This window comes from Platichthys flesus, chromosome 1, assembly GCF_949316205.1.
Source record: "Platichthys flesus chromosome 1, fPlaFle2.1, whole genome shotgun sequence".
NCBI classification, from domain to species: domain Eukaryota; kingdom Metazoa; phylum Chordata; class Actinopteri; order Pleuronectiformes; family Pleuronectidae; genus Platichthys; species Platichthys flesus.
In genome coordinates this window covers 5045205-5073020 of record NC_084945.1, presented here as the reverse complement: position 1 = coordinate 5073020, position 27816 = coordinate 5045205, and the positions used below count along the sequence as shown (strand labels likewise).

The window sequence follows — 27816 nt, the reverse complement described above, 5'->3', positions numbered from 1 at the left end:
GCCAAAAAAGGTGCGGTGAAAAATCCCTCTATCTGCCATCTGACCTGAATCTAAACAGACGTTTTATGGGTTTCTTCCTTGGGTCACAAAACTTTATGGAAATCCGTTGAGTAGCTTTTGTGCAATTCTGCTCACGATTAAACAAACACAGACGGAGGTAACTTTGAGGTCTGGTCAGTAAAAAAAAAAAGGGAGATAGTGGGGGGGGGGGGGGGGCAACAGAGCAGAACAACAAGTTCCAGCTCTCTCACATTATTATGAGTGTCACAGAAATGTTTTGGTTCATTATACAAATGTGGTGGAACAAACAACAATATTGTGGGTCGCGATCTAGATAGTTATTGGGAAGCAGGACCTTGACCCGGGGAGAGAGAGGGAGAGAGAGAGAGAGAGAGAGAGAGGGCACCAGCCTTGGCAGAGCTACGTGCTCTCAGAGCGTCGCTCCAGTTCTCATGTATCCACAGTAAGAGGAGCCCTGCACATGCCTGGATATAAACACAGAGACAGCAATGAAAAGGACAAACGGTCGATGGAGTTTGTGTCTATTCAGAGGAGAGTTTATTTATTTATTGCAATACACGGTTCTAACACTCATGTACAACATCTTAAAAGTCAGAGAGGAGACACATCGAACGAGGTACAAACAATGACTTTATGTACAATCAGCTCCCGGGACTTTCTATGGTCTCTTCCCATAACGAACACAGCGTAGTTAGAAAAATAAAAACCCAAGTAATAAAGTGTTCAACGATTGTCTACAGCGGCTTGTGACTCCTGGAGCTCGGGGGGGGGGTTTGAAAGGATGAGATCTTTGCTGAGCATCACTGAACTTCACCTGTGTTTAATTCAATCTGCCCGTGTTATTAAAAGACATAACACTGATCAGAGTGACTTCCTCAGGTTGATGTGAGGAACAACTTGTTAACTAACTGACCTTTATTTTGATATCTACACAGCCAATTCCAGTTTTATCAAAACTGCAGAGAGCAAAGTTCAATAAAAAAAATTCTCCGTGTTCCTCGTTCCGGGGATACGACATTCACGTTTGTATTTCAGCACGAAACACAAACTGAAAACTTAAATAAACTGGAACTGAAGGAAGTATTGCTCGTTTTATGGATGGTACACAAGTCACATGACATTCACATGTAAACCTACGATACATCTGTCAGTGTTCGCCATCAACACCGAGCGTAAAGAAATAAACACAGCTCATGTGGGGTAGTTACAGGCGTTAAAGTAAGAGACCAGAGAACCTTCAGATTCTGACCTTTTGGTAAAGTTTAAAATACGAGGAGAAGTTGATGGTACTGATCAGACGTCATTACTTTGGAAATTGGACAAACACTGTACTTTAAAACAAAAAAAGGGGGGAAATTGCTGCTTAGCTACATTCAATCACCTTAAAAAGCTCGAGTGAGAAAGGGCTCAAAACAAACACGTATAAAATGGCAAATCGTTTGAAGGACTCCGGGGACAAAGAGCTGGACAGACCACAAAGTGTGAAAAGGTCTCTCACGAAACATCCTTTGGTAAAAAACAGTTCAAATGAACGACCCTCTGAACAAACTTCTCTGTGACTCCTACCTACAAAGTCTGCCTATGCACGCTACGCATAAAAGGACATTTAAAAAAAATCTATATAATATGAACAATATATTTACACAACATATTTTGGACGGTCATAAATTATGATGCTGGAGAACACGGGCGCTGGCAGCTGCACCTTCACCACCACAGAGGGAAACATTCACAGGCTTTACAGGTTCACAGCTGGAGGCCGGATTCAGCTCCAGGTACCAACATGTCCACCGAGGTCACAGGTACGTGTGGTCGCTGCCTAAGAGAAACGCTGAGGTCGTTGGTTTTTGATATCCTGTGAAATGATGAGGCGACGCTGAAAAAAACAAAACGCCCATTTCATTGCTAAGTTGCCTCGTTGAAACTCTGAATCCTCCAAAGAGGAGAGGTTTGCTTTGTGAATTCATCTCCTGTTAGGAAAGAAAATCTTTTATTTCATATATCGTGACGGTGAAACTTCTATTTCTCATAAATCGCAGACTTCTTCGTGGTGAGAGCTTGAAAGTTGAGGCAACGTTCTCCGACTCGTTTTGTGGGAACACTGATTTCTCCTTTGAATCGTGGATTGAAAACACAAATTTGGCGACTGAATCCAGTAACAGCAGGTCGGAGAAATCCCCATGGAGCTTCCGGATCAGAATTCATCACGGACAGTTTGTTGTGTGACCACATCGCTGCCGTGCTTTTTTCTCTCTCTCTGAAGTGTTCTGTACTTCACCCGGTACTTGTTAACGTTGAGATAATGGAGGACCTCCGGGCAGCGGGTGGTGGTGCAGGACATCAGGTCCTCTTGTTCTTCTCCCATCAGCCACTTCTGGCTGCCGCTGGCCATGTCGCTGGTCACGTGCTCTTTGGCCCAGGTGTCCACTTTGGCCTGGAAGCGTCTGTGCAGGCGCTGGTTCACTCTCTGATGAGACTGAGAGAGGGAAAGAGAGAGAGACACAGCTCAGCAAAATAAAAGCCAAATGCGTGTGTGTAGAAAATCTCATTCATCCAGCAAGAAAAACGTCAACAAAAAGTCAGAGAGTCGTCATCATTTAAGTTCTTGAAACATGAAATGAATCGAACACTTGGAATAAAACCCTTGACCTTTGTGAACATAGTCAGAATAATGTGTCTTACTTCATTCTAATTATTATTTATGTTGTTCAAGTTTCAAGAGTTTATTGTCATATCCACAACAATCACATTAAGCAGTCCCTTTCAATGAAAGCCTCAGGTCACATGCTCTCTTATGGCAATGCTCAGAATATTACAACAGACAAAAAAATAAAAATAAGAAAATAGAATATAAAAATAGCACTGCACCTCAAACTGTTAACATTGACACAGGAGCAGATAAGACTCGGGTATTGTCCGTGCTCACCTGGTGGGCCCGTGTGAGAGCCGTGTGCCTGTACATACAATCCTCTGACTTGCAGACATACACCATCTTGTAGGAGTTGAGCTTGAACATGCACTGCATCCTCAGCGCACGGTTTCCGTCCTGCGACGTGTCCGCTGGGGCCTTGGTCTTTCTCTCCTGCTGCTGCAGCTGCTTCCATCCTCTCTGGCACTTCCTTATCTGCCTCAAATTCCTGAAGGCCCAAACAGATCGACAGCCATGAGTGAGACTGACTGATCCCGCAGGAGTGCGTTCGACTGCGCCACACATCAAAAATAAATAAATAAGTTTGAAAAGAAACAAACAAATAATCACGTTTACAGGGAAAGTTCGCACAAATTAATATCTGGAAACTAAATCTCACTTGGTGGCAAAATGTGTGTTTGACTATATGCGTTGTGCGAGTTTTAAAGGCCAGGGGGTGTGGTCAGGCACAAAAAAATCAGGACATTGAGGAGAGCGCAGTCAAATTTGAGAGGACTGTCCCTTTAAACTATATTTTTGAAACCCATGCATTGCAACTCACCGGGGAACAGAACTAGATCGGGAGTCAAATCATTCCTGGGAAAATGCGGATCTATAAGAGCAGCAGAGGCAGCAGTCGGGAAATAGTTCTGAACAGTGCACTTGCGTACTGTAATCGATCTAAATACGCTCTGCAAACAATAATTCGTTAAAGCAAATTGGGAGATTGAACTCCCGATTTTGTGTAGCTAATAGAAATATCATTATTCACCCCACCTGAATGAAAGTTTTAAATGTGTACTTACCACAGAGGTTACAGTTGAGCGACGACTGAAACCATGGAGCATATTTTAGCTTTCAGGGCTCCACTTAAAAGACATGACAGTGGCGCCAATTACAAGTAAAAACTGGAATATGTGTTGAGTATATTTTTGATTTGCACATTCTTTCACCAACAAATGTACCGAATGTCATGATCATGAGATGAAGACCCAACACAACTGGAAAAGAAACTGCTGAATATTTTTTACTGCCAGTGGTTTTTGTAAAGAGGGAAGAAGTTTTGACCTCTTGTGCTGCTGATCTCTCATAGATTTGATGAGTATAAAATAAATGGATAAATAAACAAAATAAAGTTTGAAAAAACATGATAAATCCCAGTCAGGTAGCAGATTTATGCAATGGGTGAATCAATCAATAAGAGGGAAAAAGTAGGAGAAGATATTTGGTGGTTTACAAAGCCTGATTGAAATGTGTATGATAATGGACAGCCATCTCAAAAGAAACTCACAACTCAAAAAAGCACCAATCACAATGACAGATTGTTCATCTGGAGGTTTGGGACACACGCACGCTTCCATGCACAGCTCGGAGGTGTCGGGGGAAAGAAACACGCCAACATGTGAACATACAATTTAGACGATCATTTTTATTTACAAACCCTACTCCTCTGTACAAGTGTTGCAGATAATGTGCTTGACCAGAGTTTTAAAAAACATGAGCACTAATCTCTGTCACACCAGTGGAAAAAAATCTCACTCACAACAAAAAGTTGCAACGGGAGTGCACTGTTTCCACTGAAAATGATTACAAACATAACACTGAGTATAACAGACTTAAATAAATTGACATTTCAACATTTACAGTTGCAAACAGTGATTAAGTCACACACAGGACCTTGGATCTGAATACAATCACAAACAAAAGGGCATGAAAAGGTAGGAAAGGAAACCCCGACTTCACTGTCTCAACAAAGTCTCTCAGGTCCGACACAAGAGCTTCGGTCTCTCAAACTCAGGTCACAGGTTATTGTAGAAAAAAGGAAATTAAAATGACAAAAGGTGGGACCCATTTGTTTTTCTCTTAGCTTGTGCATTCGATGACTTTTGTCCTTTATGTTACACAATGAAAATCACCATTTCAATTCAATACAGTGTGAATAATCAAACCAAATTTTTCTTGTAGCTCTCCCGGGCAGGTGGACACTTGGAAACCCACAATCAAGCCGAAGCCGTTTTAAAAAAACCTTGCTGGTAATAAATAAAAATTTCCATTAAAAAGGAACTGAATCAATGAATAAATAAATTCCATGTTTTTCTTTTTTAAAAGACGGCCATGTAAAGTGCAATCTTCCATTTGAGGCAGACGTCAGAAACTGAAAAATCACATTAATGGCCAATGAGACTCCGTGACAGAGGGGCAGTCAGGCACCGCAAGCACTTCAGTGTAACTGCAGTGTTTTCTCTTTTCGATTAACCTTCTCAAAACTTTCATGTTTTTTACTAAAAAGGCTTTTCATGCCCACAGCTTTTGTGATCGAAGCTTCCTAAGTCAGGCTTGTGCAGAGGTACCACTGTTTCTATCTGAGAAAATGAGTCGTATTTGGCAGGAGGCTTGGCAACAGTGGAGTAGCTGCTCGGCTGACTAGTGCCTCAGGACAGAAGCTTTAACAGTGAAGACAAGAGGGGGGGGGACATGGCTGGAGCCTCACCTGGGGAGGAACACCGGCTTCTGGGCCAGATGCTCACGCAGCTCTGGAGACGCAGAGTCTGAGTTCAGGTATCTACTCACGTAGTCTGACCACCTCTGTGGAGGAGAGAACGGGACAGAAGAAACAGTTGATTAGTCCAACTCTCATACTCACTCTTTTAAACAAGTAACTTGAAGAGGTACTGCACACCTGCATGTGTCCTTTGAGCCGCAAAGAAACAACATGACTGAAAACATTAATGCTGGATTAATATCACATTTATTTAGTTATTTTTAACGCAACTAGCTTTAGAAACCCTGTGGCATGTCTGTGTGCATAAACAGGCCTTTTTTTATTTTCCGAGAGAGGCACTGTAATTATTTCCAGATTTGCAGACACACACCATTACCCTTCGTGATCATGCACCTGTTCCCTCATCTGGATTATTAACATCGTCTCCCATCCAACAGATGGTGATTTGAAACATCCCTATTTGATAAACCTGTTTATGATCATTCTATTAAAAGAGATTGGGCTTCCTTCCATGAGGTAAACGACTTACCAGAAGTAGCACCATCACTACTTTGAAGATGGAATTAAGAGGTAATCATACTCTCCCATACACAAGAAAAAGAAAGTCAATGAATAGGGAATCTAGTTGGATTTGTGCTGTTGGTTTGAATGAAACTCTCTGAATTCAGCATTAATTCGGATAAAAACATAACAAACTACAGATGTGCAGACACCTGAGGAAATGAATAATAACTTTTAAGACTTGAAAGAAGTAATAATAATAATTACTACTCAATAATAACTAAAAGGAGTTTTACCTCCGACTCTGCTGGCTCATCGGAGTTGTCGTCTTCTGTGTCCAGCAGCTCCATGGTCATGCTGAGAGATCCTCGACTCTTTACAAACATCAGCTAGGAAGAACACAAGCAATTAATTCATTAGCCAATACTAACCCTTTAAAATCGTTTAAACTAATGTGCAATACACTCATTCATCTCTGGCTTCATCGTACCTTGAAGCTGTTCTCATCCGACATTAGCTGCTCGGCCTTGTGCTGGTAGACGCCCTCTGCTGTGGACCTGGACGTCTGCGTGGACAGCGTGCCGCCCGTCGCTTTATTGGCACATTCACTCAGGTACATGTCTGTCACACGTGCGCACACGTCATCAGTGACGAGGTGCTGGAGCTGGGAAACACAACCGCTTGAGTAAGAAACAGCCAAAAGTCCATGAAGGCAAACATTATCACAGAGGCTAAAAGTGACAGTGACACACTAAGTGAGTTTAGGGTGACAGACTTATAATACAGCTTTGAGATAAGATATACATCACCACTGATTTCCAATCTATGAAATTCCGATTTACTGGGTGCAATTCAACTTGATTTTAGATAACATGTTGATTAAAGTGGGGAACTTTTAGATAGAATAACAATTTTCTCATTTAAATAATACTCAAAATTGTACAAGTTCACATTACTCTGCTCATGTTGGATCTGGACTGAGTTTAAAACATTAATTTTAACAAAGAGTTTTTCTTAAAGTTTAGTTGTCACACTGAAGATCTTTTTCTGTAGCATTAAGTCCAGCTCCTCATATTCGCTGTTCACTTTGTAACAAGACAATTAAAACCAACATCTTCAGACCTTTTGTACAATTTAAGCTCAGCCAGTAAAGTCTGAATCTGAAACAAACTACACATGGAACAGAAGTACATATTTGTGGAACAGATGATATAATGTTAACTGTGCTGACCTGCCGGACAATGCTTTGTATGAGCTTATCCATGGTGAAGGCAACGTAGGCATGGATAGTAAACATTTCCCTCAAGGAGTCCTCATACTGAGCCGGCTCCATGTTTCCATCCAGAAGGTTGCGCACCATTTCCAGAAACACAGAGTAGTAGTCGTCTACATCGACGTCCACTGCAGGAAAAAATTTGTAAGCGTGATTAGTGAAAAAGACAAAATAACAATTAATAGAAAAGCATCGAGATGAACGTGGAACCACAGGTTGCTTTATTTTCTCACTTACTTGGCTCCTTCATTTTCAGTTGGATTGCTGGGTTTTCACTTTTCTCCCTTTTGACCCCCAACACGTCTCTCTCCCACTCTCGCTCGCGGCCGTCCTCTTCGATCTGCTTCTCGGCTTGCCCGTAGATTCGCAGCAAGCGAGAACAGAGGATGTGGTGGAGACGAAGGAAGATATACCAGTAGTTGTTCACGAAGAACAGGTTATAGGCCTCGTCTGTGCCGCGCAGCTTCTGAGCTGCCGGGTTGCTGAAGAGGAGCTTTGACTTTGATGGGCTGCTGCCCGGCAAGCCGTTGTGCTTCTTGGGGCTGTCTTGATCCATCTCTAAGTCTTCTTCCTCCTCTTCGTCCTCGTCCTCCACATCCGAGAGCTCACCTCGCTGTGCGAACAGCAGGTCAGGGATGAAGTGGTGGATGATCTGTTTGATCTTGTACTTGTCTTCTTTCTGGATGCCCACCTGTCGTTTGACATGGTGGATGATGAGGGCAGCGGCATCTTCCAGGATCTGGCTGTCGTCATAGGTCAGGCTCATGTGCGGGCCGCTCACTGGAGGTGCGGGGGCTTCCTCGGCCGCTCGCTCCTGACGCTACAAGACACAAACAGGAGTGAATCGGGCTGAATTTGGAGGAGTTGAGCTCAACAACATCCTGTGTGAGGGATGAAACATCTACAATCATCAGCTGTGATCTAATTCTCATTTAGAGAATTAGTTGAATGTAATAACTGCCACAAGCACACTGACCCGATTCTCTAATATAACTAAAAAGTATAGTCAATGAAACAATCTACTCACATCATCATATAGCAACTCAATTTCATTGAGCAAGGTCTTTGAACGCAGCACTTTGGTGTCATTCTGCTTGAAGTTGATGCCTTGATGGTCCAGTGACTTTAGGTAATACTTTTCATTCTGCTCTTGCCAGATTTTGTTGAATCCTCTCTGGGCTTCTCTCCACTCCTCCTCCTTAATTTTTAACCTGAAAGAGTGACCAAAGAAAAAAGTTGTAAAAAGTATTTCACATCCTCATGTGGTCTGAAAACCGAACCAAATCATATAATACATGAACAATCACGGAAGATAGGAAATTAAAATTAGACACAAACCTTTTCAGCACTATGGGGACAGACGCAGCTGGGTTCTTCTTAAGCCCGTCAATGATGTCATTGGCCTTGTCCCCATATATCCTCTGGATAGCTTTGCGGTGAATGACCTCTGAGGAGCCGCCCATTGTGTTGTCCAGCTTGAAGCGCAGCTGCTCCTCAGCCGACATGCGTGAAAGCTTCCGCTGCACCGACTCCAGGGCTCGTATTGTGGAAAGGTTGGTCTCCAACACAACATCCAGCTACATGGGGGGGCATCAGGGAAATTAAGGACAAATTAGATCAACTGTCTGATTATGGCTGATGGTAACAGCTTTGGATCGGATAACATAGTACAGACTTTTCTATAGCATATTGACGCGTGTGAGCTGACAGAGTTCCTCACCTCAAAGCGCTCATCCTCACATCTGTAAATGTGCTCCTCATACTGAGTCTTCTTGGAGCTCACAAACGTGGAATCCTCAGACCACGAAGGAAACGACACCCATGTGTCATTCAGAACCTGCAATAGGACATTTGCATAAATTACATTTATATATAAACAAATCGTTGACTGTATTGGGCAATTGTTGGCAGGGGCAAAAATCAGAGTACGGACATCACGGTAGAGGTGAAGAGACCGCCTCCTAACATTCACATTCCAGCACACCACTGCTGTGGATTGGTCTTAGCACGAGTGGGCAGTGGGATTGCTGGTTTGTACTGAGATGATGAGTTTTTTGTTTGTTGCCTGAGCCATTGCTTGGCATCGTTTTCTGTACATGAGGTGTTTTCTTCTCACGGTACCCTGCTGGTAGCCCACTGGGAGAGAGAAACATGACGTATGCACTTCGGTGAGCAGACTGACCTCTCTGCACAGCGGCGTCCGGCCTGTGCACTTGGGCTGCTGGTAGCTCTTGGGCAGTGCTCTGTAACTGGACCCCAGCCTCTTGCAGGAAGCGTAGTCAATCTCCATGGCGATGCCCTCCGTCGCTCGCTCCTTGGGTAAACTCTCCGCGTGGCTCGGCTCCCCGTGACTGAACTCTCGGTAGCCCAGGAAGTTTTTGAACCAAGTAAAGAGCTCTGGGAATTTTCTGTAAATTGTGGAACACACGTAAAAAAAGAAGAAGTTAATAATGGTTACAGGTTTGTGACTGACAGATGTGTAGATCTGACATAAGGAGCAGATATTTTTCAGTGCCACAAGTAGTGGCACTGAAGTACTTTATTTACATGAATGTTGATATGAAATCAACACCGGGGTTTTATAACCAACCTAATCTGATGAGTCATGATAGAATATGATTTAAAAATCTGAAAAATTTCACAATACTTAAATAGTTTATTTCTTCATAGGATTGAATACCTGTATAAAACTAATGATTTGTTTTCATAGTTATAAGTTAGAAAACAGAGCAGTACAGAAGTTATATCAATATATATATATCAATCAATATATCATGTGTAACCAGGGCACCGACAGATGCATATTTTAAACTCACCCAAGGAATGGGATGACTAACTGGACCAGCTCAGCGCGAGAAATGACTTCCTGGTTGAAGATTTGCAGACAGCGGAGGAAGTTGTCGTAAGCCTCTGTGCTCCGAAGAGCCTTCTTCACCTGTGAGAGGGTCAAAAAACAACGGTTAAGATGATTCCATCGTATTATTACATTTTTGTAATCGTAATCTTCACCTTGACCAAGATGACTTTAAATTAATATTATGGGTCCTGAATGGATGATACTGACCTTCTCAAAGAACATGGTTTCAGTGCTGGTGCTGTGTTTGCTGACTTCACTGCTGTGGTCCTTCCCCATTATTTTGGGTTTCTTCTGCAAGGGTAATAAAAAGACATGATCAAATAATAACCGTCACAGGCTGTCCCAATATTTAATCGTTTCATTGTTTTACTGGTAATCGAAGGCACTTGTTGATCGTGGTGTTTGTGAGGTGTTTTGAATATCATCCACCCTTGTTACTATGATTATAAAATATTTACTAGTTCTACTGTAATACTGGAGGAATTAACAAATTCTACAAACAGCTGAATATATATAAAACCAGCTGACAGGAAGAGTGGTGTGTACCTTGACAGGCGGCGTGGCTCCCACTCCTGCTGGTCTTCGGATGGGGAGGCCGTTCTGGCTCAGCCTTTGCTTGTTGTTCAGTAAGGGTCTCTTTACTGTCCCACCATGATCATTACGCACAGACTCGGCCCTGTCTGGTGCAACCTTGCCCAGCAGCTGAAAAAATAATCATTATATTGTATTATCACAATCTGTCCAAAGTAAGGTCACAATAATTTACAGGCAAGTTCAATATCAATGTGCGTAAATATTGTCAACTTTTTCTGAATTTATAATAATTCAATGTAAATGAAAAATAATTTGGCAGAGGTGGTAATTGTTGAATGCAGGAAACATGTGAGCTGGTTTTCAGTGTTAGGCAGTTATTTAAAATGTGTTAGATTACCACTAGTGCCTAAACAGGCAGCCCATTGATTTCTTAATATATATATATATATATATAGACAAAAAGCACATCAGTCAGATGTAGTAACCAGTTCAACTGGGCCTCGACCTGGAAGTGTATTCACAGACACTCACCAATGAGCTGTTTGCGTCAGGCAGGAACTGTCCAAACTCCGAGAGCAGGTCCTCCTGGTTTTTGAAGAGCTTTGCCACCTGAGTGTATACCTCCTGCTCAGTCAGTGTGGGGGTGTAGTTACCCCCTGCCTCTTTAGCATTTCTCTGCTCCTTCTGGATAATTGATAATAAAAAAGTGGTGAGATCACGGTAGGTTTATCCACGTTCTCTTTCTCTGACAGACAAATCAAAAATTCAAACTGGGTGCCAACAGATATGTATACACTACAACTCAGGAATAACTTTTAATTTGAGCATATGTCCTTACCTGGTATGTGTGAAGGATTTCCAGGAAGGACTTGTAGATGTCTGGCTGACCCTGGAAGCGGTTCTTGATCTTGTTGACATAGTTTATAGCATGGTTGAACTCCACAGGCTGGTTGTTCTGGAGCGGTGGCCCCCCAGACGGCGTGCTGCTCACAGGAGTGTGGGGCTGAACGGTTGGTGAGCGCGGCGAGGCATAGGATGGGATGGATGGATTGGGCTGGCTTGTGGGTGTATGGGCTGGAGACTGAATTGGCTGTTGGACACAACAACAAAGAAACACAATGTTATAGCACCTTTCTATCAAAAAAACTGGGACTGTGAAACACTGCTATAATGTTTTAGCTTCTTATATAAAGTTCAGTGGTAAATAAAGAATATCTTCTACCTTGCTGGTTTTATTTGGAGTAGGTTGGGCTGGGACGGGTGGGGTGGTGGTGGTGGTGGTGGTGGTGGCAGTCTGTGGGCCAGCCTGTGGCAGATTCTGGTGCTGGTGATGGCTTACAGGCTGGCTGGGTGCTGGACCTGTGGGCATGCTCTGAACAGAAATACCATGAGGGGTGATGTAGTGGATCTGACCCGGCGTGGTCACATTGACTAGATCGTTGGTTTGAATCTCAATCTTGTATCCAGGGGGCAGGAAAGTGTTAAAACCCATGATGAGGTCTGGGTGACCCTTGAAGAGCTGGGATACGCGGTTGATGACTCCAGGAGTGTCAATGCTGCAACATCAGAATGAATGGTTGTATTTATCAGACTCATCATCGACTCGTTGCACATATTTGTTCTGCTGGCTACATATTCAAACTTGACATAAAGAAAATACTGTTATAACTCACCTCTGTGACTTAAACTCTTTCATGATGTCAAGAAAATCATTATAAACCTGTGGATAATTCCCAAATTGCAGCTTCACTTGATCCAGATAGGACAAGGCGTCTTCAACCTACAAAGAGCGGAAAACATCCAATTAATATAACCAACGAGTGCATCTTATCCATGAATCATGAAAGACAGAAGGTTAAAAACATGCATCATATTTATGTTTATGATGGTCTTGCTTTGTACAGTTTTTTTGTTGTGTCAGTGATATGTCCACATACTTTGCCCAGATGGATGTTGTTTACTTTACTTTGGTGGACACACGTTAAAGTTTGTATATTTTTTTTGTGACGTTGTACCTTCAGACGCTGAAACTGCTGCTGTCCTTGAGGAGAGGTTATGGGAGCGGGTGGATGAACGTGGCCTTGGACTACTGCAGGGCCCTGGGACTGAACTGCCAGACTGTGTGTGTGGGGACCAACATGTGGTGCAGTGTTGTGTCCATGTCCACTTGTGCTCTGGGGCATTGTGGGCACCTTTTGAGAAAGAAATACATTTCATTATTCAAATCTTAAAATAACCACGTCTTTGGAGGATTAAAAGTTGTGTACATATTATTACAATTACAAGAAATGAAGAACATTTAAAAAACTGGATCTTTCACAATTCTGGATTAATATTCATTTTATAAGACACATACAGACAATTTGGGGGAAAAGGGTAGGGTAACTGTTTTGATATGGTCATACCTGGTAGCCCTGGGGGAGAGAATACTGGATGCCGGTGGACGGCTGCATGGTGTCTGTGGCTGCCTCTATCACAGTAGGGGCCGGGGCAAGGGCCCGGTGCTGGAAGCTCTCTGCAATACCTTGAACTGGGAGACGACGTGATGCCTGCTGCTGGGGTGCAAATATTGGTTCCTGGTCCTCCACGCGCCTCTTCATTGTTTACACATAGTCAAAGGGACTAAAGAGAACAAAGAAAACAGACAATTAACAGACTGTAGGTAGCTACTTAAACAGTGTGATGATTTGTCAAGAGGTTGCAGCCTATGTATGTTTATTTTGAGGAGAGAGGGACAAAACGAAGGTCCAAGTTAGACAAACAATTACTAATTAAAATAAGTAAAGATTCACATTTTGAGAACATAGCTCTAAAGGTGAGTCATTTTAAAGTTCACCCAGCTCTCTTGCAAAGAAAGAACACTAATATCCAGTGTCCTACACAAACACTCTTTGCAGACAACTTATTTCACTATTGTTTGAGGCATGGCAAAAAGTTCTTGTTGGTTTCTCTTTATTATTTCTCTGATGTTCTATTTTAAATCTAAACAACAATCTGATTCAAATCTGACTCGCGATAAATCAATTCTTAATTTTTTTGTCAAATGAAGACTCCTTCTAATTTGTACTAATGTTAAGCATGTAATCATTATGACATGAATGCTTCACTAGCCCTAACGGTTTTAACTGAAGTGCAGTTTGTTTAAAAAATGATCAGTATACACTTCGACAATAGTTAAAATAGAATACTTTTACACTTTACACACTCAACAATAAATCCAAAATGTGAGAAGTGTGTCACATCAGGTTGTTGTTTAGACTCAGAGGTGTCAGCAAAGGTGATTCAGTATAATGAACTCCAATTAAACTTTGCTACAACAGTAAGAAGCAAACATCGGTTTTAGAAGTTATTTCTGAATAATCGCGCTCTGAATGTAACTGCAAGCCTCTCATTCTTTATAAATTGGCTCGTGTGAATATTGGTGTTTGACACCATTTTGAGAGAACTAACAACTTCCCCATATATCCCCAAAGAAAGAAGTTTTCAAATTTAAATAAAAATCACCAAAAAGAGGTTTTATTAATAAAGACTAAAACATCAGGGGATGCCAGGATCAAAAATAACTTGTTAAATTAATATAAAAACTAAATGTGTCCTGCAAATTGCCTCACTACAACTGTCCTTAAATAGACATGTGCCATTGTTGAGCAGAGTGCCAGTGTATGCCAGTTAGGGACCGTCATCCAAGTAGCAAGCTCAGTCCACTGAAGTTGCCAAGAGCTAAAATTTGACTCATCTTACAAATAGTAATCATAATGTTTAATACACGTTTCTTTAGCTAGATGTCTCAACTCTGTTCCTGAATGCGTCTTGTTTTTTTGGTGTGCTTAGACCTATGAAGAGCCAATTCAGCTAAATGATAGACAGCATATACCTGTTGGTTTTGGTTGAGCTTGTTAAAACTTTTTCTTAAATAGAGTTCAAGCCAATATGAAGATGACATCAACTACAGTATGTTTCAACACATGACCAACAACCAGTTGCTGGGCTTTATATATAAAAATATAAACATGTATTTCTATCTCTGCAGGTATCTGACTCCAGAGCTGCAGGATTCCGAAAACAACAACTATTATATGAACTGTTGCTGCTATCATTAATAACATATGTTCATGTATCTCTCTCACCCCTCTCACCAATTTTTCAACCAGATGAGTTAGATGTCGCCTCTGCTGGAGGATTTCTTCCAGTCAATGAGGAAGTTGTTTCTCTCCTCAGTCACCTAAGTGCTTCTCAATTTGGAAACTTTTTTTTAAGGCCTTGACCTTCTATGTAAATTGCCTTGAGATCATATATATTATGATTTGAAGCTATACAAATAAAATTGAATATTATGTTTGAATTAAAAAAAACACTTGATCTGATGAAGTAAATAACCAATTTGTTCGCCACAAGACTATTAAAACATTGTGTAGCACTAGTAATCGATAAAACTAGGTAGAAGCAATTTCATTCAGATTTCAGGTCACCAATAGGAAGATGCCTCTAACTAACAGCGCGTGGCTCCCTGGACACATGCACACACACGTAGACGGAGAACAGTAAATTGTGGACGGTCCCTGGGCAAACGTCATTCCATTTGTTCGGCGGAGGGCGGACATTGTGCCTCACTGCCCTGCACCAGCTCCACCGGAGAACACGGTGGCCGAGCGCACGGTCCCCCGTGGCGGAGCCCGCGTCTGTCACACGGCCCCCGGTCGACGAAACGCGAAGTAAACACTGCCGACAGTAATAATCCGGCGAGAGGCGTCGACTGTGGCTCGACACGAACCCGCCAGCCGACGCTTGTTCTCCGGGCGTGTAGGCGCTGTCTCTCGCTCTAGCCCTGCCTCATCCCCTCCCCCTCTCTCTGCCAAACACCGAGCTTAACGCGATCCGTCCTCGGCTTTCGCTTGCCCCGGCGGCTGACGCCGCGGCTCTCGCGCTGGCTCGGGAAGTTATGAGGCAAGCGAACGGTCCCCGACTCAAAAGGGGAGTCGGGCAGATAAGAGTCAGTAAAGGCGGGTTTGTGTCTGGATGGCGGCCGTTGACAGTCCTCGCAGACCGGGACTGAGTCGAACGTGTTCGGCTAACTGACGGTTAAAGACTCGACAACAGCCCCGATCGCGATCGATAACACAACCGATGCCGCTGCCTTCACACAAAAGCGACCACCGCTATATTAAGAGTGCGACATTATTAAAGTTATTAAAGTCCCGATAGATTCCAGCGGTGTTGGTCGGTTAGGTCAGGAAGAACGCTAGCTAGCCAGCAAGCTAGCACTAGCTTCTGCTCCAACGTTAACGTCGCATTAGCGTCAAGTTATGCGGGAAGTTGGAGCGAAAAGACCGTCACACACACGGCTCCTCCGGCAGCCACCTTCCATCGCGAACAACCCCCGAGCCAGGCAGGGAGATATAACCCGGCAGCACGAGGAAAGCGACAGATTATTAAATAAAATAAAATGCATGTTGGGTCAGGTCAGTCAGCTCAGCGTTAGCATTTCGGCTAATTCGTGGTCGTCGCTATGTAGCGCGCTAGCTTGACTGAAGTTCTCGAACCTGCGGGGCTCGCGTAGCCGCCGCCGCCGAAACCCCTCGCGTTGCGGAGTCGGGATGCGAAACCAGCGCGTTGTCGCTGAGCAGCCGCAGAAACCTACCCGCTCGTCATCTGGTTCCTTCGGCAAGGTTATGGAGCGGCTCCCGGAAAAAAATGCTACGTTAGCACAACAACCAACCGACCCCCCCCTCCCATCGGGCTAACGAGCTAGCACCGCTTTCGACTCACCTCTCAGGACTGCCACCGGCAACAACGGGAACGGAGCCCGGGCACCGAGCCGCTACTCGTGCATTCACGCGGCCGTTACCGGAGAAAAGGTGAACTTCGGGGAAGTGGTCGCGGTGGAAATGTCCGAGATGAGGTTGACCGCGGCGGCTACGTCGCTAACAACAGTGTCTGTATGAAGCGGTGAACACAGAGGCGTGTCTGCCGGGCGGGGGGCGGGCACCTGTCCTCCCAGGCTCCGCCGCGATTGGTCCGCGCCGCAGAATGAAAACAAATACAGCGGAGGCTCAGCTGTGCGCATGCGCAGTCAACAATACAAGATTATTAAATGATAATAAAAATGTGTTTTAAAATGTGTGCACACAGGCATAGATGTACTTTATGCAGCGCGAGAGGGAGCTGTTCTACAGGGCTATCAGTCCCTTTGCTGTCAGACTCTATAAAACAACAAATATTTCTATTCTCTTGTCTATATCTCATTTTGACCTGACTGCTGCTGCTGTTACAACTGCATTTTAGTAAGTGACAGTAAGTCAAAGTAATGACTCTATTTCTCAAAATAAGGACTTATTTTCCCCAAATAATCTGCATTAACTGAAGTTAATGACTTACTTAGTCAAAACAGGGGTTTCTCTCAAAAACACTTAATGCCACAGTGCATCGAGTCTGCCTCTCAAAGACATACTAACTGAAATAATGTCTCAAAATAATGTAGTATCCCCAAATAATTACTTATTATCTCAAAATAATTACTACCTCAACATCATTGCTCACCAAGTCAACCGAATGAGACCCTTCCTCAAAGATAAATACTTACCATCTCATAATTATGACTTTCTCTCAGAATTTAGAAATCTACAATCTCATAATTTTGATAAATCTTTATTTTCTTGTACAAGCAGAAATGGGCTTCCATAGTATATCGTGTGCAATTCGCCGGTAAATGTGCAAGACCTGCATCACACTTATCACTTTGGTTTTCCACTTGCATCATCCCACTCTTATGTGCATTTATTATTGTATTTAATTCCTTTTATTTGATTTATATGCAGCTCCCCTTTTTATTTTTAATGTTGTTGATTTAAAAAATATTCCAATGTCGGTTTTTGAAAACGACTGGACATTATTTGTAGTAGCAGTAATGGATAACAGATCTGTCCATGCTACTTTGACTCAATTTCATTATCTTGCCACTTTAATTTCCTTCCAATGTTGGTTTCATATAAAATATTGCTTGCATATGCTGAGCAATTTAACCCCTGGATATTAAGTACAAATTCAAAGTACTGCAGAATGATAAAGTCATATTAATGGTAAAATAATATGTTCTGCAATGGCTACAAACAGTGGAGAGCTGTCAGAAAGTAAAGAGAAAGAGAGGAACAATGACATGGATGGAAGGAAATTGTTAAAACCAATTATAATAACAAAATTAAACCAAAACTTTGGTGCAAATTAGCATTTTCTTCATATTACCACTGACAAACAAACAAACACACAACTCTGTACAATGCAACATAGATCAACAGCACAACCGACAACCTCCCTGGTGGTTGTAATGACATCGTAATGTAGTGCTTTGAAGCTATTTTATTCCCAGGAGAAATTCAGAATATACAGTGGAACCATGGGAAACCACATTTGGGATAAATCTTCAAATGCATGGTTTCATATTGTGACCGATCGCAGAGCAGCAGCATGTTTCAGTCGAGAAAGATGTTCTGAAGAGATATGCGGAGAGTTGTTAAAATCACTCCTACTGCCACGAATGACATCTGTCCTGGAGCTGCGAGATGAGAGAAGGGAGGTTACAAAGAGTTTTTACATTCACAATGTGTGGATGCACATTTAAAAATTCATAAAGTAACAAATATTGAAATAAGAAAAAAAGGATAAAATGGCAAAACTACAATCGTTCTTATGAATTGTGAAAATATTGTAATTAGTCCCTGAATTGCTGTTTTGAATTTCTCACTTGTCTTTTTTTCAAACCCGCTGTTGTTTCTTTGTCTAGTTGGTGAATTTCTCTTACTAGATGAAAACTTCAAGGGTAAAGGAAAAGCTTTGCCTGCAGATGAACTGATATCTTTTTTTATTAACCATTAATACCCTTAAAAAACGGAGGTGGAGGCTTGTATGGAAAATGAAGTTTTACCATGTGAAGTTGTGGAAGTTGAAGTACTTGTAGTAGTTGTAGTTTTAGTTGTAGTTGTAGTTGTAGTTGTAGTTGTAGGTGGAGTAGTAGTTGTAGTTGTAGGTGGAGTAGTAGTAGTAGTAGTAGGAGGAGTAGTAGTTGTAGTGGTTGGGATCGTTGTAGTGGCGAGAGTGGTTGGTGCAGGAGTGGTGGCCACAAGGCTAAGGGGTCCTGATCGGACGGCGTAAGATCTGGTGAACACACTTTGAACCATTGCTTTGGTGTTAAAGGTTTGGGAACACAGGTCCGGGCACTTCTGGGAAGGCAAAGTTGTGATGCACAGATTGACTGTGCACTCGACATACATCTGCAAAACACAAAATAATTAGATGCATTAGCAGAGTGGACAGATATCTCATGCAACGTAAGTCACTGGCTGATGGAATGCAAATATACATTTATGCAACATTTATATTCATATATATAGATTAACACAAACATACAACATATGTATGCTTAGACTCGCCTTGGGGCATTAACAGAATTTACACAAAAATGTGTTGCATGAGAATACAGACCGTTGTTCCCTGGTTCTGTAGACTGTTCAAATCAAGGCGGTAAATCTTGTAGTTGGTTTCTGTTGTGACAACCTCGAACGTGCTGTTGGAAGCCGCACACCTTGAAGAGGGAAGCCAGGACAGAATCAATACTTCTATTCAAAATGGTACCCGTAAACTGTTATGGGGCAGAGTATTGTCACTGACCCTTGGCTCAGGATAGGCCTGGTAACTGCAAAGTCCTCCGTCTCAGACTCTAAACACTGGCTCACTAACAGCTCGGCGCGCTCGATGCTGCAGTTTGCCAAAATGTGCAAGTCTATCTGCTTGATCTCGGACTCGATGGTGTCATTGCTGTTAGTGGAGCCGGTGGAGGAGCTGTTGCTCCCCAATATTGACTCCGCCTCTCGTCGCGTTCGTGGTGGTGATCTGACGATTTCGCGCAACCTGGCAAACTTGGTGTAATTTGCCATGGGTCCCTCTCCTGGGAAGTATAGTTGGATCTCAAAGCCCAAATATTCACCGAAGACCTCCTTCTCTGTGGGAATCCCAATCTGGTAGTGTGGTCCCTTCACCTGGGCTCCAGGGATCCGGCAGGCCAGAGGGAGGATGAGTACCGGCTTTCGGCTGACCCTAGTGTAGGGACGCACACTTTGCAAGGTGTTGGTGTAAACCAGCTCTGATCCAGTGTGCTACAAAACAACAGAGGATGAGAATGTGTTTGGCTGGAAAATACATCCCGATGCCAAGGTAGGAGTAAGAATCAATGAGCAACCAGAGTGTAAAGCTACGTTTTACTGCTCCCTCTGGTCTGTTTCACGTTAGGTGTGATCAGAAGTTCACCCAATACTGCACAGTGCTCAGTGTGTCTGCACAAGAAGAGGTTCAACCACTTGAGGTCAGCAAAGACAAGCTTTTCACATGGTGCGAAGTCAATCAGTTAATACTGCAATACAGCCTATGACTAGGAACATCTGGTCAGAAATACAGACAAAAATGCAGAAAGAAAGAAATACAGACAGAAATAAAGAAAGAAAGAAAGAAAGACAGAATGTAGAAAGAAAGAAAGAAAGAAAGAAAGACCGAAATGTAGAAAGAAAGAAAGAAAGAAAGAAAGACAGAAAGAAAGAAAGAAAGAAAGAAAGAAAGAAAGAAAGAAAGAAAGAAAGAAAGACAGAAAGAAAGAAAGAAAGAAATGTAGAAAGAAAGAAAGAAAGAAAGAAAGAAAGAAAGAAAGAAAGAAAGAAAGAAATGTAGAAAGAAAGAAAGAAATGCAGTAAGAAATACAGACACAAAGAAACAAACAAAGAAAGAAATGTAGAAAGAAAGGGATACAGACATAAATGCATGAAAGAAAGACAGAAAGAAAGAAAGACAGAGAGAAAGAAATGCAGAAAGAAAGGAATACTGACATAAATGCAGAAAGAAAGAAAGAAAGAAAGAAAGAAAGAAAGAAAGAAAGAGAGAAAGAAAGAAAGAAAGAAAGAAAGACAGAAAGAAAGAGAGAAAGAAAGAAAGAAAGAACTACAGGGAGCTGGGGCCTGTTACCACAGTCTTGGTGCCGCAGCCGCTCAGGGAGATGCTGGCCGTCAGGTGGGTGTTGTTGTAGGACACAGGACACGTGGGGCTGTTGAGCTGCAGCTCGTCCATCTGGATGTCGGTGAGGGAGGCGGTGGGAAGCACCAGAGTCATTTCTGTCTTCCCACACTTGAGCTCTGCAGACAGACACCAGCAGATCCTGGGTTTATAAACACACTCTCACGGTCACACAGATCTAATCAGTGCGCTCTGCATCGGAATCACACACTCAACACTGAAAGAACCAAAAGAGGAACCTGTTCCAGCAGGAAGCGTCTTCATTTCCCCTGAAAGAAAAGCAGAGGGCTACTTTAGCAGTTGATAGTTGATAGATTACTGGGTTTTCTGTGATGGGAGTGACAGCAAAACATTTTCATGATCTTTTAACAAAACTGAAGGACTCACGTTGGTACAACCACACACATCTGGGCTCTGACTGCAAACTAGAAAAAAGACAATGAGTACAAATCAACCACAGCAGAAGAAACCATCAAACAAACTGGAATCACCTCTGCTGACCAGTGCACTTTCGGTGTACATATTTTTACATCCTTTTTTTTTTTTTTTTTCCAGCCTCATATAAGGTCACTGTGACATTTTACCACTGAAACATAATGACTTCATCTTTTAATACGAGTGACAACGGATACAAAGTTGAAGAAGCACTCTGGAGACTCTGTGGGCCTCTGTGACCTTGGGAAGTTAATGAGTAAGTCCAAAGGAATTGTGACAAAAACCTACTGTACTTTATATATATATATATATATATACACACAGTCACACAATTTACATCTGTACTAAACCGCTCATGCTGCGTCAGTGTGTGACTCAACTACCTCTTGGTGTTTGCAGCGAAGCAGAGGGGCAGCAGCGGAGCCAGTTTGTTTTCGGAGCGGACCCAGGCCATGGTCATCATGGACAAGGGGCCGACTGATTTGAAGCCAACCCTGAAAAGTCCCGGGGGACCAACCACTGCCATCTCTAAAACACTGGAGACAGAGAGAGGACACGTTTCAACGTACAAGTCAACAAAGTCTTTAGCATAGGTGTAGTTGTTTTAAGACACTTTAATGAAGACGTGTCAGATTTTACATCTTCACAGAACATCGTTTTCACAAATCACACACACGGGTCATTGTTTAGTTATTGTACCGGCTCCATTCACACAATAACAACAGATTGAGAGGAAATAGAAGAACTTGAATAGAATAAGCTGAAACTAAAAATTCTTTAGTTTCAGCTTCTAAGATGTGAGAATGTTCTGGTCTCTGTTGTCCTCTACGACGTAAAACTAAATTTCTTTGTTTGTTAGACAAAATAATTATTGGCAGCAAAGTATTTACAGAATCATGAATAATACAAACACCACATCTAATAAGTTGGGGCTGTATTTTGTGTTTTTACTTAAAAGCAGAGACGAAGGCTCGACAGGACTCACCTTTCCAGCCGTGACATGAAGTTGATGTTGAAGCTCACCTCCTGGAACGGAAGGACAAAGTGCGTGGAGTCCTCTTCGGGGTTGTCGTCCATCGCCACTGGTTCCTCAATGCATCTGGTCGACGACTCCTCCACTGGACGTGAGGAGAATAAGAGACAATGTGTGAAACTTCAAATGATAACCGGAGGAAGAGAGGAGGAAAGAAAGGGCTACATTTTAAAATTTAAATTGTACAAAACAGTTTAAAACTAATTTCAAGCAAAGTAAAAGATTAAAAAGAGTCAAAAAAAAGAGGTGAAAAGATTCGGAGAGAAAAAGAAAAAAAGAAAGTGTGAAGAATAATACAATTTAAATATTCTGATGTTTTGATTTGGTTTATTCTGTGAGTCTAAACCTCTTTGGTCAATAATGAGCTCTACTATTATATATATATATATATATATATTAATATATGTCTAATTTTATACATGTATACAATCTGTATTGAAGATTTTGTATGTTTTTAATATATTTTTTAGATATTTGGACGTAGTTTTCATTTAACCCATTCCTGATATAAACCAAACTAAACCAAGCTACTTTAAATGAAACCAACTATCTGAATGACTGACCGGTGAGAGAGAGGTGCACAGGGACGGCGCTGAGGGGGGTGTTGTCTTGGCCGTGGGCGTTTTTAGGCACAGGAATCAGATCCTCTGCCATCAGGTAGATGAAGTACGTTCCCGCTGCAGCTCTTCCAGTGAACGTCACCACACATTTCTCCTGGTAAAACAAGACAAACAGAATATTATCAAGCCAATGTTTCACTGAGCAGAGAGTCCCAGTGAATCAAGATAACTGGGGCCATTGTCTCTGGACTGCTGGCTGTTGTTGAAGTTCTACATCCACCAAGGAGGTTTCAGCCCCGTCCGCTGTTTGTTTGTTAGTAACATTGAAAGGTGAAGCCGTATGGGTCGGGGAAGAGCCCATTAAATATACATGTTTTAATCACTTTCTTTAAACGTAGCATTTTTTTATATTTCCAAAGATTTCCCAGGGAAATAATTCTTATATAATTCTCCATGTATCTTAAATAAAATAAAACCCGCCTAATTAGGGGACAGGTTCCGATAAGTTTGTGTAATTTAATGCCGCTTGACTGAATTAAAGGAGATTGTTGGACCTTCGCTGAGGGATGAGCTCTGGTATTCCGGTCATTCTGATTTACCAAAGCACCTAAAGAGCTTTCTAACTTAACCCTTAAGTCAACAAAAGCTTGAAGAGTAGACTGTAAAATACATTCAAATATGAGAAACAGAGTAATTAAAAAGAATAATGATGGTTATCTGACGAGGTAAAATCACAATTTAAAATGCAAACTCCAAATAAATAACATGTTACGTGGGAAAAGAATGCTTATAGTTGTACAGAGTAGAATTCTGAGTCGATAAATGACCCGAACAAAAGATCATTATTTGCTGGACTGCAAAATATGATCAATATGCATTCTGCTGCTGTTCTCCTCTGCTATTATAAACTCATTCTTTGGCTGTGCACTGCTCATGAGCCTAACAATCCTTCATCCCTCTTGTCTGTCAATCTGGTTCTCCTTCATTACTGAGACTGTTTCGTGCATTGCTTTCTCTTTAAGTTAAGACACTCACGATCCCCGGCTTCCTGAACCAGATGAGCTGCTATTTAAAAACGATAGATTGGGAGATAAACACTGGTATATAATAACTTCTGAGTCTTTTTAACTGATCCACAGTTCACAGCCCGACCAGATTCTGACATTTGAAGCTGCGACTCCCAGTCACTCCCAGTCACTCCCAGTCACAATCTCCCAGGAGATCGTACCCACTCAGGTGGAAGTGGATCTCACCTGATTCAGTTCTATGAAGGAGTGTCGAGGGCAGCTGACACACTCTCCCTGGTCGGCCTGGGCGAAGCGGCATCGCACCCGGTCCCCGTCCAGGTCTTTGACGGACAGACTGAAGTGGTGAGGGCAGTCCGCGCGGGCCCTGATCCCATTACACGAAAACAGTCAGTGACAAAGAGATAATCAGCTTGTGGAAATCACAAAAGCTTCCCGAACAAAGGAGAAGACGAAAGTAAAGGAGGTAAATTGCAAGGTGTAATGTTTTTACGGTAATCATTCAGGGACCAGACACTTCCTGGAGTCTATATTTGTTTCTATGCAATTTTCACTGTTAAGAAATAGTCCAACACACAAAACCTGCATAGAAACTTAGTTGTTGTTAGTACATTTGGGGTTTTGTGTGGATTAAATTGAACAACTGTGATCATGACAGAGCTTTAGAGGTGCAGGAAGGCAGCTTTTGCAACAGGCCTCATTTTCCTCATTTTATTTAACCTCCGAGTCACTGACTTATTTTAAAAATCCACAAGTCCACATCATGTATATTGAGTTTTTTTTAATCAGTCAGAATAAGTGAGAGTATGTGTTGTATTTGCAAAATTACCTTAGTGGAGGAGGAAGAGCAACAAAAGCAGGATGATTGAGTCTCCCGGTGTTTTTCCGAACAATCGGTCGTGCTTTCAGTGAAACATAGAACGTTGTTTTGTCCCTGAATATTTAGTGGAAAACACAAGTAAGAAGAATTGAAACACACTGATTTCACCAAAGGTACCATCCTCTTCAAATCATGACATCATTAAATCAAGAAAATAACTAGATACAGTTGAATTCAGCATAATAACTAAAATGTTAAAGAAGTAAAAGTACTACGAAGTATGCAAAAGTTATATTAACTTCATAAAAACAAAGATAGAAGCATTTGCCTCTTTAAACATAATAATTCCTTCTTATGATCTTTAAAAAGAAACCTAAATCTCATCTCTTGAATGACACTTCACAAGTTCAGATGTGTAGGTCCTGTACCCCAAACTGATGGAGCCAGTGAAATCACTGGGGACATTTTTCTGCCACTGGCGGACACACCAGCCGGGTTCGGGCTTGGTGCCGGTGAAGGGTAGAGGGGTGGCGTGGACCAGACAGTCCTCGCCCTCAGAGCACAGGTCTGTCAGCCCGGGACAGGGAGTGGGAGCGATGGCGGTGAAATGTGCTCGCACCTGCAGGGAGCAAGGTGATAAAACTTTAATGAGCTGGAACATTACTGAGCCGAGGATGGAAGAACAGGTAGGGTGAGTGCAGCTGCTCCCAAACAGATCAGAGACATGTGCTCTTATAATAATCTCATTAACTAAGACTTATAATGCTCAGTTACTCTTGCATTAATTCTGAAAACAGAAATTTCAAAAAAATCTTGAAAAAATGAACAGTTAAGTTACAGGGGCTTTGTTAATGAGATTTAATGAAAATATAACAAATTAAAATTAACACTATAAAGCAAAACATGCTATTCTTAATATTTCAATTAGTTAATATAGATATTTTTAATTAATATAATCATTAGTTAACTTTTCTGTATTAAAAACTGTGTGCCCAGTTCATGGGGATATTAACAGATCAAATCATTGAGTATAACAATTAAATAATAAATTCATAACTTCCAATAACTTCTATCCTCAAATAATTTGTAATAACCAAAATAAATAGATTCAAGATTAAGAGTTGCTCTTCTAGATAAAAAAATACCCTCCGAGAGTTCAATGACTGGTTCTGGTCTTTTTAAGTAAGAAAAAATTAGGTTGTTCCTTCTTCATTAACAAATCACTGATAGGTTTAATAGCTTGTAAACAATAAACAATTCACTAATAAAGTAATTTGAAGGTTTATAAAGTTTTTAGTGAAATAAAATAACAATGGAAATTGTGAGAACAACCTGCAAAGTTCCATGTGAGAATGGTTTCAACACACATTTCAAACTACTGAGATAAAAAATAACATAATGCTGAGGATTGAAATTATATCTATAACTTCTCTGTAACCTTCAAACAGTGGAAACAACTTTATGTGTCAGATGGCAACAACAAACATAATCCGCCAGTGCAACAGAGTTTGGACTTGGAAAATAATTTCAGCTGAGAGGAAAATTAGCCCACCGTTTTCCCTCCATCACTTTCCAGGGGCACAGCGTGGACGGTCATCCCCAGGGAAGAGGCCTCGCAGGCGGGGCCGGACAGGAGCAGCGTGAGGCCCTGCACCAGGACGCAGAGTCTCCATCTGAGAAGCATCTGAGCGGCTCAGACACACAGGAGGTCCAAACCTTCAGGACCAACAGAGACAGGAGGCCTTGAGCAGCCGGGACCCTGAGCAGACCCGTGTGAAGTGTCTCTTAATGTCTTGTGTGTTGTTTGACACACGTACTGAGTTTTGACACTGTCGGAGACATGGCTGCTGTTTGACGTCAGTGTGACGAGGATGTGATGGAACCGCTCTGTCAATGTTATGGAGAAAAAACATGTCCCGTAATTAACGTGTCAACTGAAATTCCTGGTATGTCAAAAATATTCCATTGGTAGGGTGTGGAGCTGGTGGTATGTACTGTAAGTATGACAGGTCTGAGGCTTAAACGAGCTATTTTTACATGAAACAACAAAGATAAACAGGATTTTTAAAGAAATTATCAAAATTCAAATTGGCAGTCGTAGACACGGTCATAACTCAAATGATAAAACAAGGGAAGGAACACGCATCAGGACACTTGTTACATACGACTGCACAAACATGATGAGGACCGAAGTATACTCTATAGTTTTATTATTGTAAAACCATTGCACAATCATCATTGTGTCATTTATACCACGCAAGGACGAGTGGTTGATTGATCAGCTGTAGATCATGTCTCTAAATGCGACTGGCTACGAAAAGATGACAGTAATATAAATGCATTTCAGTTATATAGAATTTTTCATGTTTATACAACGTGAAATAAACAAAAGTCTGAATTCAGCTTGCAGGACACATGTATGGACACTGGGCCCTTACATTATAGTACTGATTAGTCCAGGATTACAGTATATTATAGATGTAAATAGAATTTAAAAAAGAATTCACAAATAAGTACATGAATCAAACCAAAATTTCCCTCAGGACTAATAAAGCATCTATGCTTTAAAGAAACATATTTCTCGACATTTTCTCACTTAAAATTGATAAAAAATGTGATTCCTACCATCTGAGCTTTAGTGCGAGGGACCTTGAATAATACATTTTCTTCCCTGACGTCATCCTCACTGATTATACATGATACAATAAGAATATTTTAGCGAATACTACAAACTTCACAATGTCTTTCTAACTCTACTTTATAAAGGATGTATCTTGGTAAATGTGTTTTCAGACCATGGTACTTTTGTTGACCTGGAACTGGACCTGATGGTATTCTAGTATTCAGCGAATGAGCTTTTATATCAACTAACACCTTTTGTTTATGTTTAATGCTTTACGGAGACATTGGTCCTATAAAGGTGTGCACTGAAATATCAGTGGCACAAATGACTTTTACTTTTGTTTTCCTAGAACACAACTACCAAAACAGGTTTGAAAGTATTTTGCACATCTAATGAACCCGACTTAACCCCTTTTGAAGAAACACGTTAAAGTACATTTTGTATTATTATTTGTTGTAAACTGACCACTGAAGTACACGGGTGTCGCTTTTCTGAGGATATTATTTAAATAAATACTTTAAATCAAGCTCATTATTAGATTCATTCCTGTTTAGGAGCAATAATTATCATCAGCTTAAAGATTAAACTGGTAACCCAAATATAATTTAGTAATCACAAGACCAAAATCTCCCAGCTCCGGAGAAATACTAATATTGTGTTGACTCTAAACTCC

At 41.7% G+C, this 27816-nt stretch overlaps 2 protein-coding genes across 2 annotated transcripts; both read right to left on the bottom strand.

Moving 5' to 3' along the window:
- Positions 1–532: 532 nt before the first annotated feature.
- Positions 533–16566, bottom strand: LOC133962509 (paired amphipathic helix protein Sin3a-like). The gene is made up of 21 exons (XM_062398174.1): positions 16364–16566; positions 13003–13219; positions 12613–12789; positions 12271–12377; positions 11820–12153; positions 11436–11687; positions 11129–11281; positions 10610–10765; positions 10271–10354; positions 10023–10141; positions 9389–9614; positions 8927–9043; positions 8545–8783; positions 8234–8417; positions 7444–8026; positions 7165–7334; positions 6424–6597; positions 6230–6322; positions 5421–5515; positions 2948–3158; positions 533–2497 (listed from the first exon to the last, which is right to left on the bottom strand). The coding sequence occupies exons 2-21, from the start codon at positions 13195–13197 to the stop codon at positions 2216–2218; spliced, it is 3951 nt and encodes a 1316-aa protein (XP_062254158.1). The 5' UTR covers positions 13198–13219; positions 16364–16566; the 3' UTR covers positions 533–2215.
- Positions 16567–17226: 660 nt separating this feature from the next.
- On the bottom strand, positions 17227–26218 carry LOC133962344 (mucin-3A-like). The gene is made up of 14 exons (XM_062397951.1): positions 26073–26218; positions 24949–25139; positions 24530–24634; positions 23929–24067; positions 22679–22829; positions 22068–22200; positions 21466–21618; positions 21035–21072; positions 20887–20916; positions 20600–20766; positions 19259–19743; positions 19073–19172; positions 18516–18861; positions 17227–18146 (listed from the first exon to the last, which is right to left on the bottom strand). The coding sequence occupies exons 1-14, from the start codon at positions 26202–26204 to the stop codon at positions 18064–18066; spliced, it is 2253 nt and encodes a 750-aa protein (XP_062253935.1). The 5' UTR covers positions 26205–26218; the 3' UTR covers positions 17227–18063.
- Between the last annotated feature and the right edge of the window lie 1598 nt (positions 26219–27816).

What these genes read in the sequence shown, in the direction of transcription:
- LOC133962509 (XM_062398174.1), bottom strand. Translation starts at nt 13,197, where the DNA reads ATGAAGAGGCGCGTGGAGGACCAGGAACCAATATTTGCACCCCAGCAG. An exon ending in TTGAGTTGCTATATGATGAT is followed by an intron (nt 8,027 to 8,233) that starts GTGAGTAGATTG and finishes TGTGTCTTGTAG; the next exon opens with CGTCAGGAGCGAGCGGCCGA. An exon ending in AAGCCGGTGTTCCTCCCCAG is followed by an intron (nt 3,159 to 5,420) that starts GTGAGGCTCCAG and finishes TTGGGCCTTCAG; the next exon opens with GAATTTGAGGCAGATAAGGA.
- LOC133962344 (XM_062397951.1), bottom strand. Translation starts at nt 26,204, where the DNA reads ATGCTTCTCAGATGGAGACTCTGCGTCCTGGTGCAGGGCCTCACGCTG. An exon ending in TTCGCTGCAAACACCAAGAG is followed by an intron (nt 21,073 to 21,465) that starts GTAGTTGAGTCA and finishes TCTTTTTTCTAG; the next exon opens with TTTGCAGTCAGAGCCCAGAT. An exon ending in AACTTCCACAACTTCACATG is followed by an intron (nt 18,147 to 18,515) that starts GTAAAACTTCAT and finishes CTCATCTCGCAG; the next exon opens with CTCCAGGACAGATGTCATTC.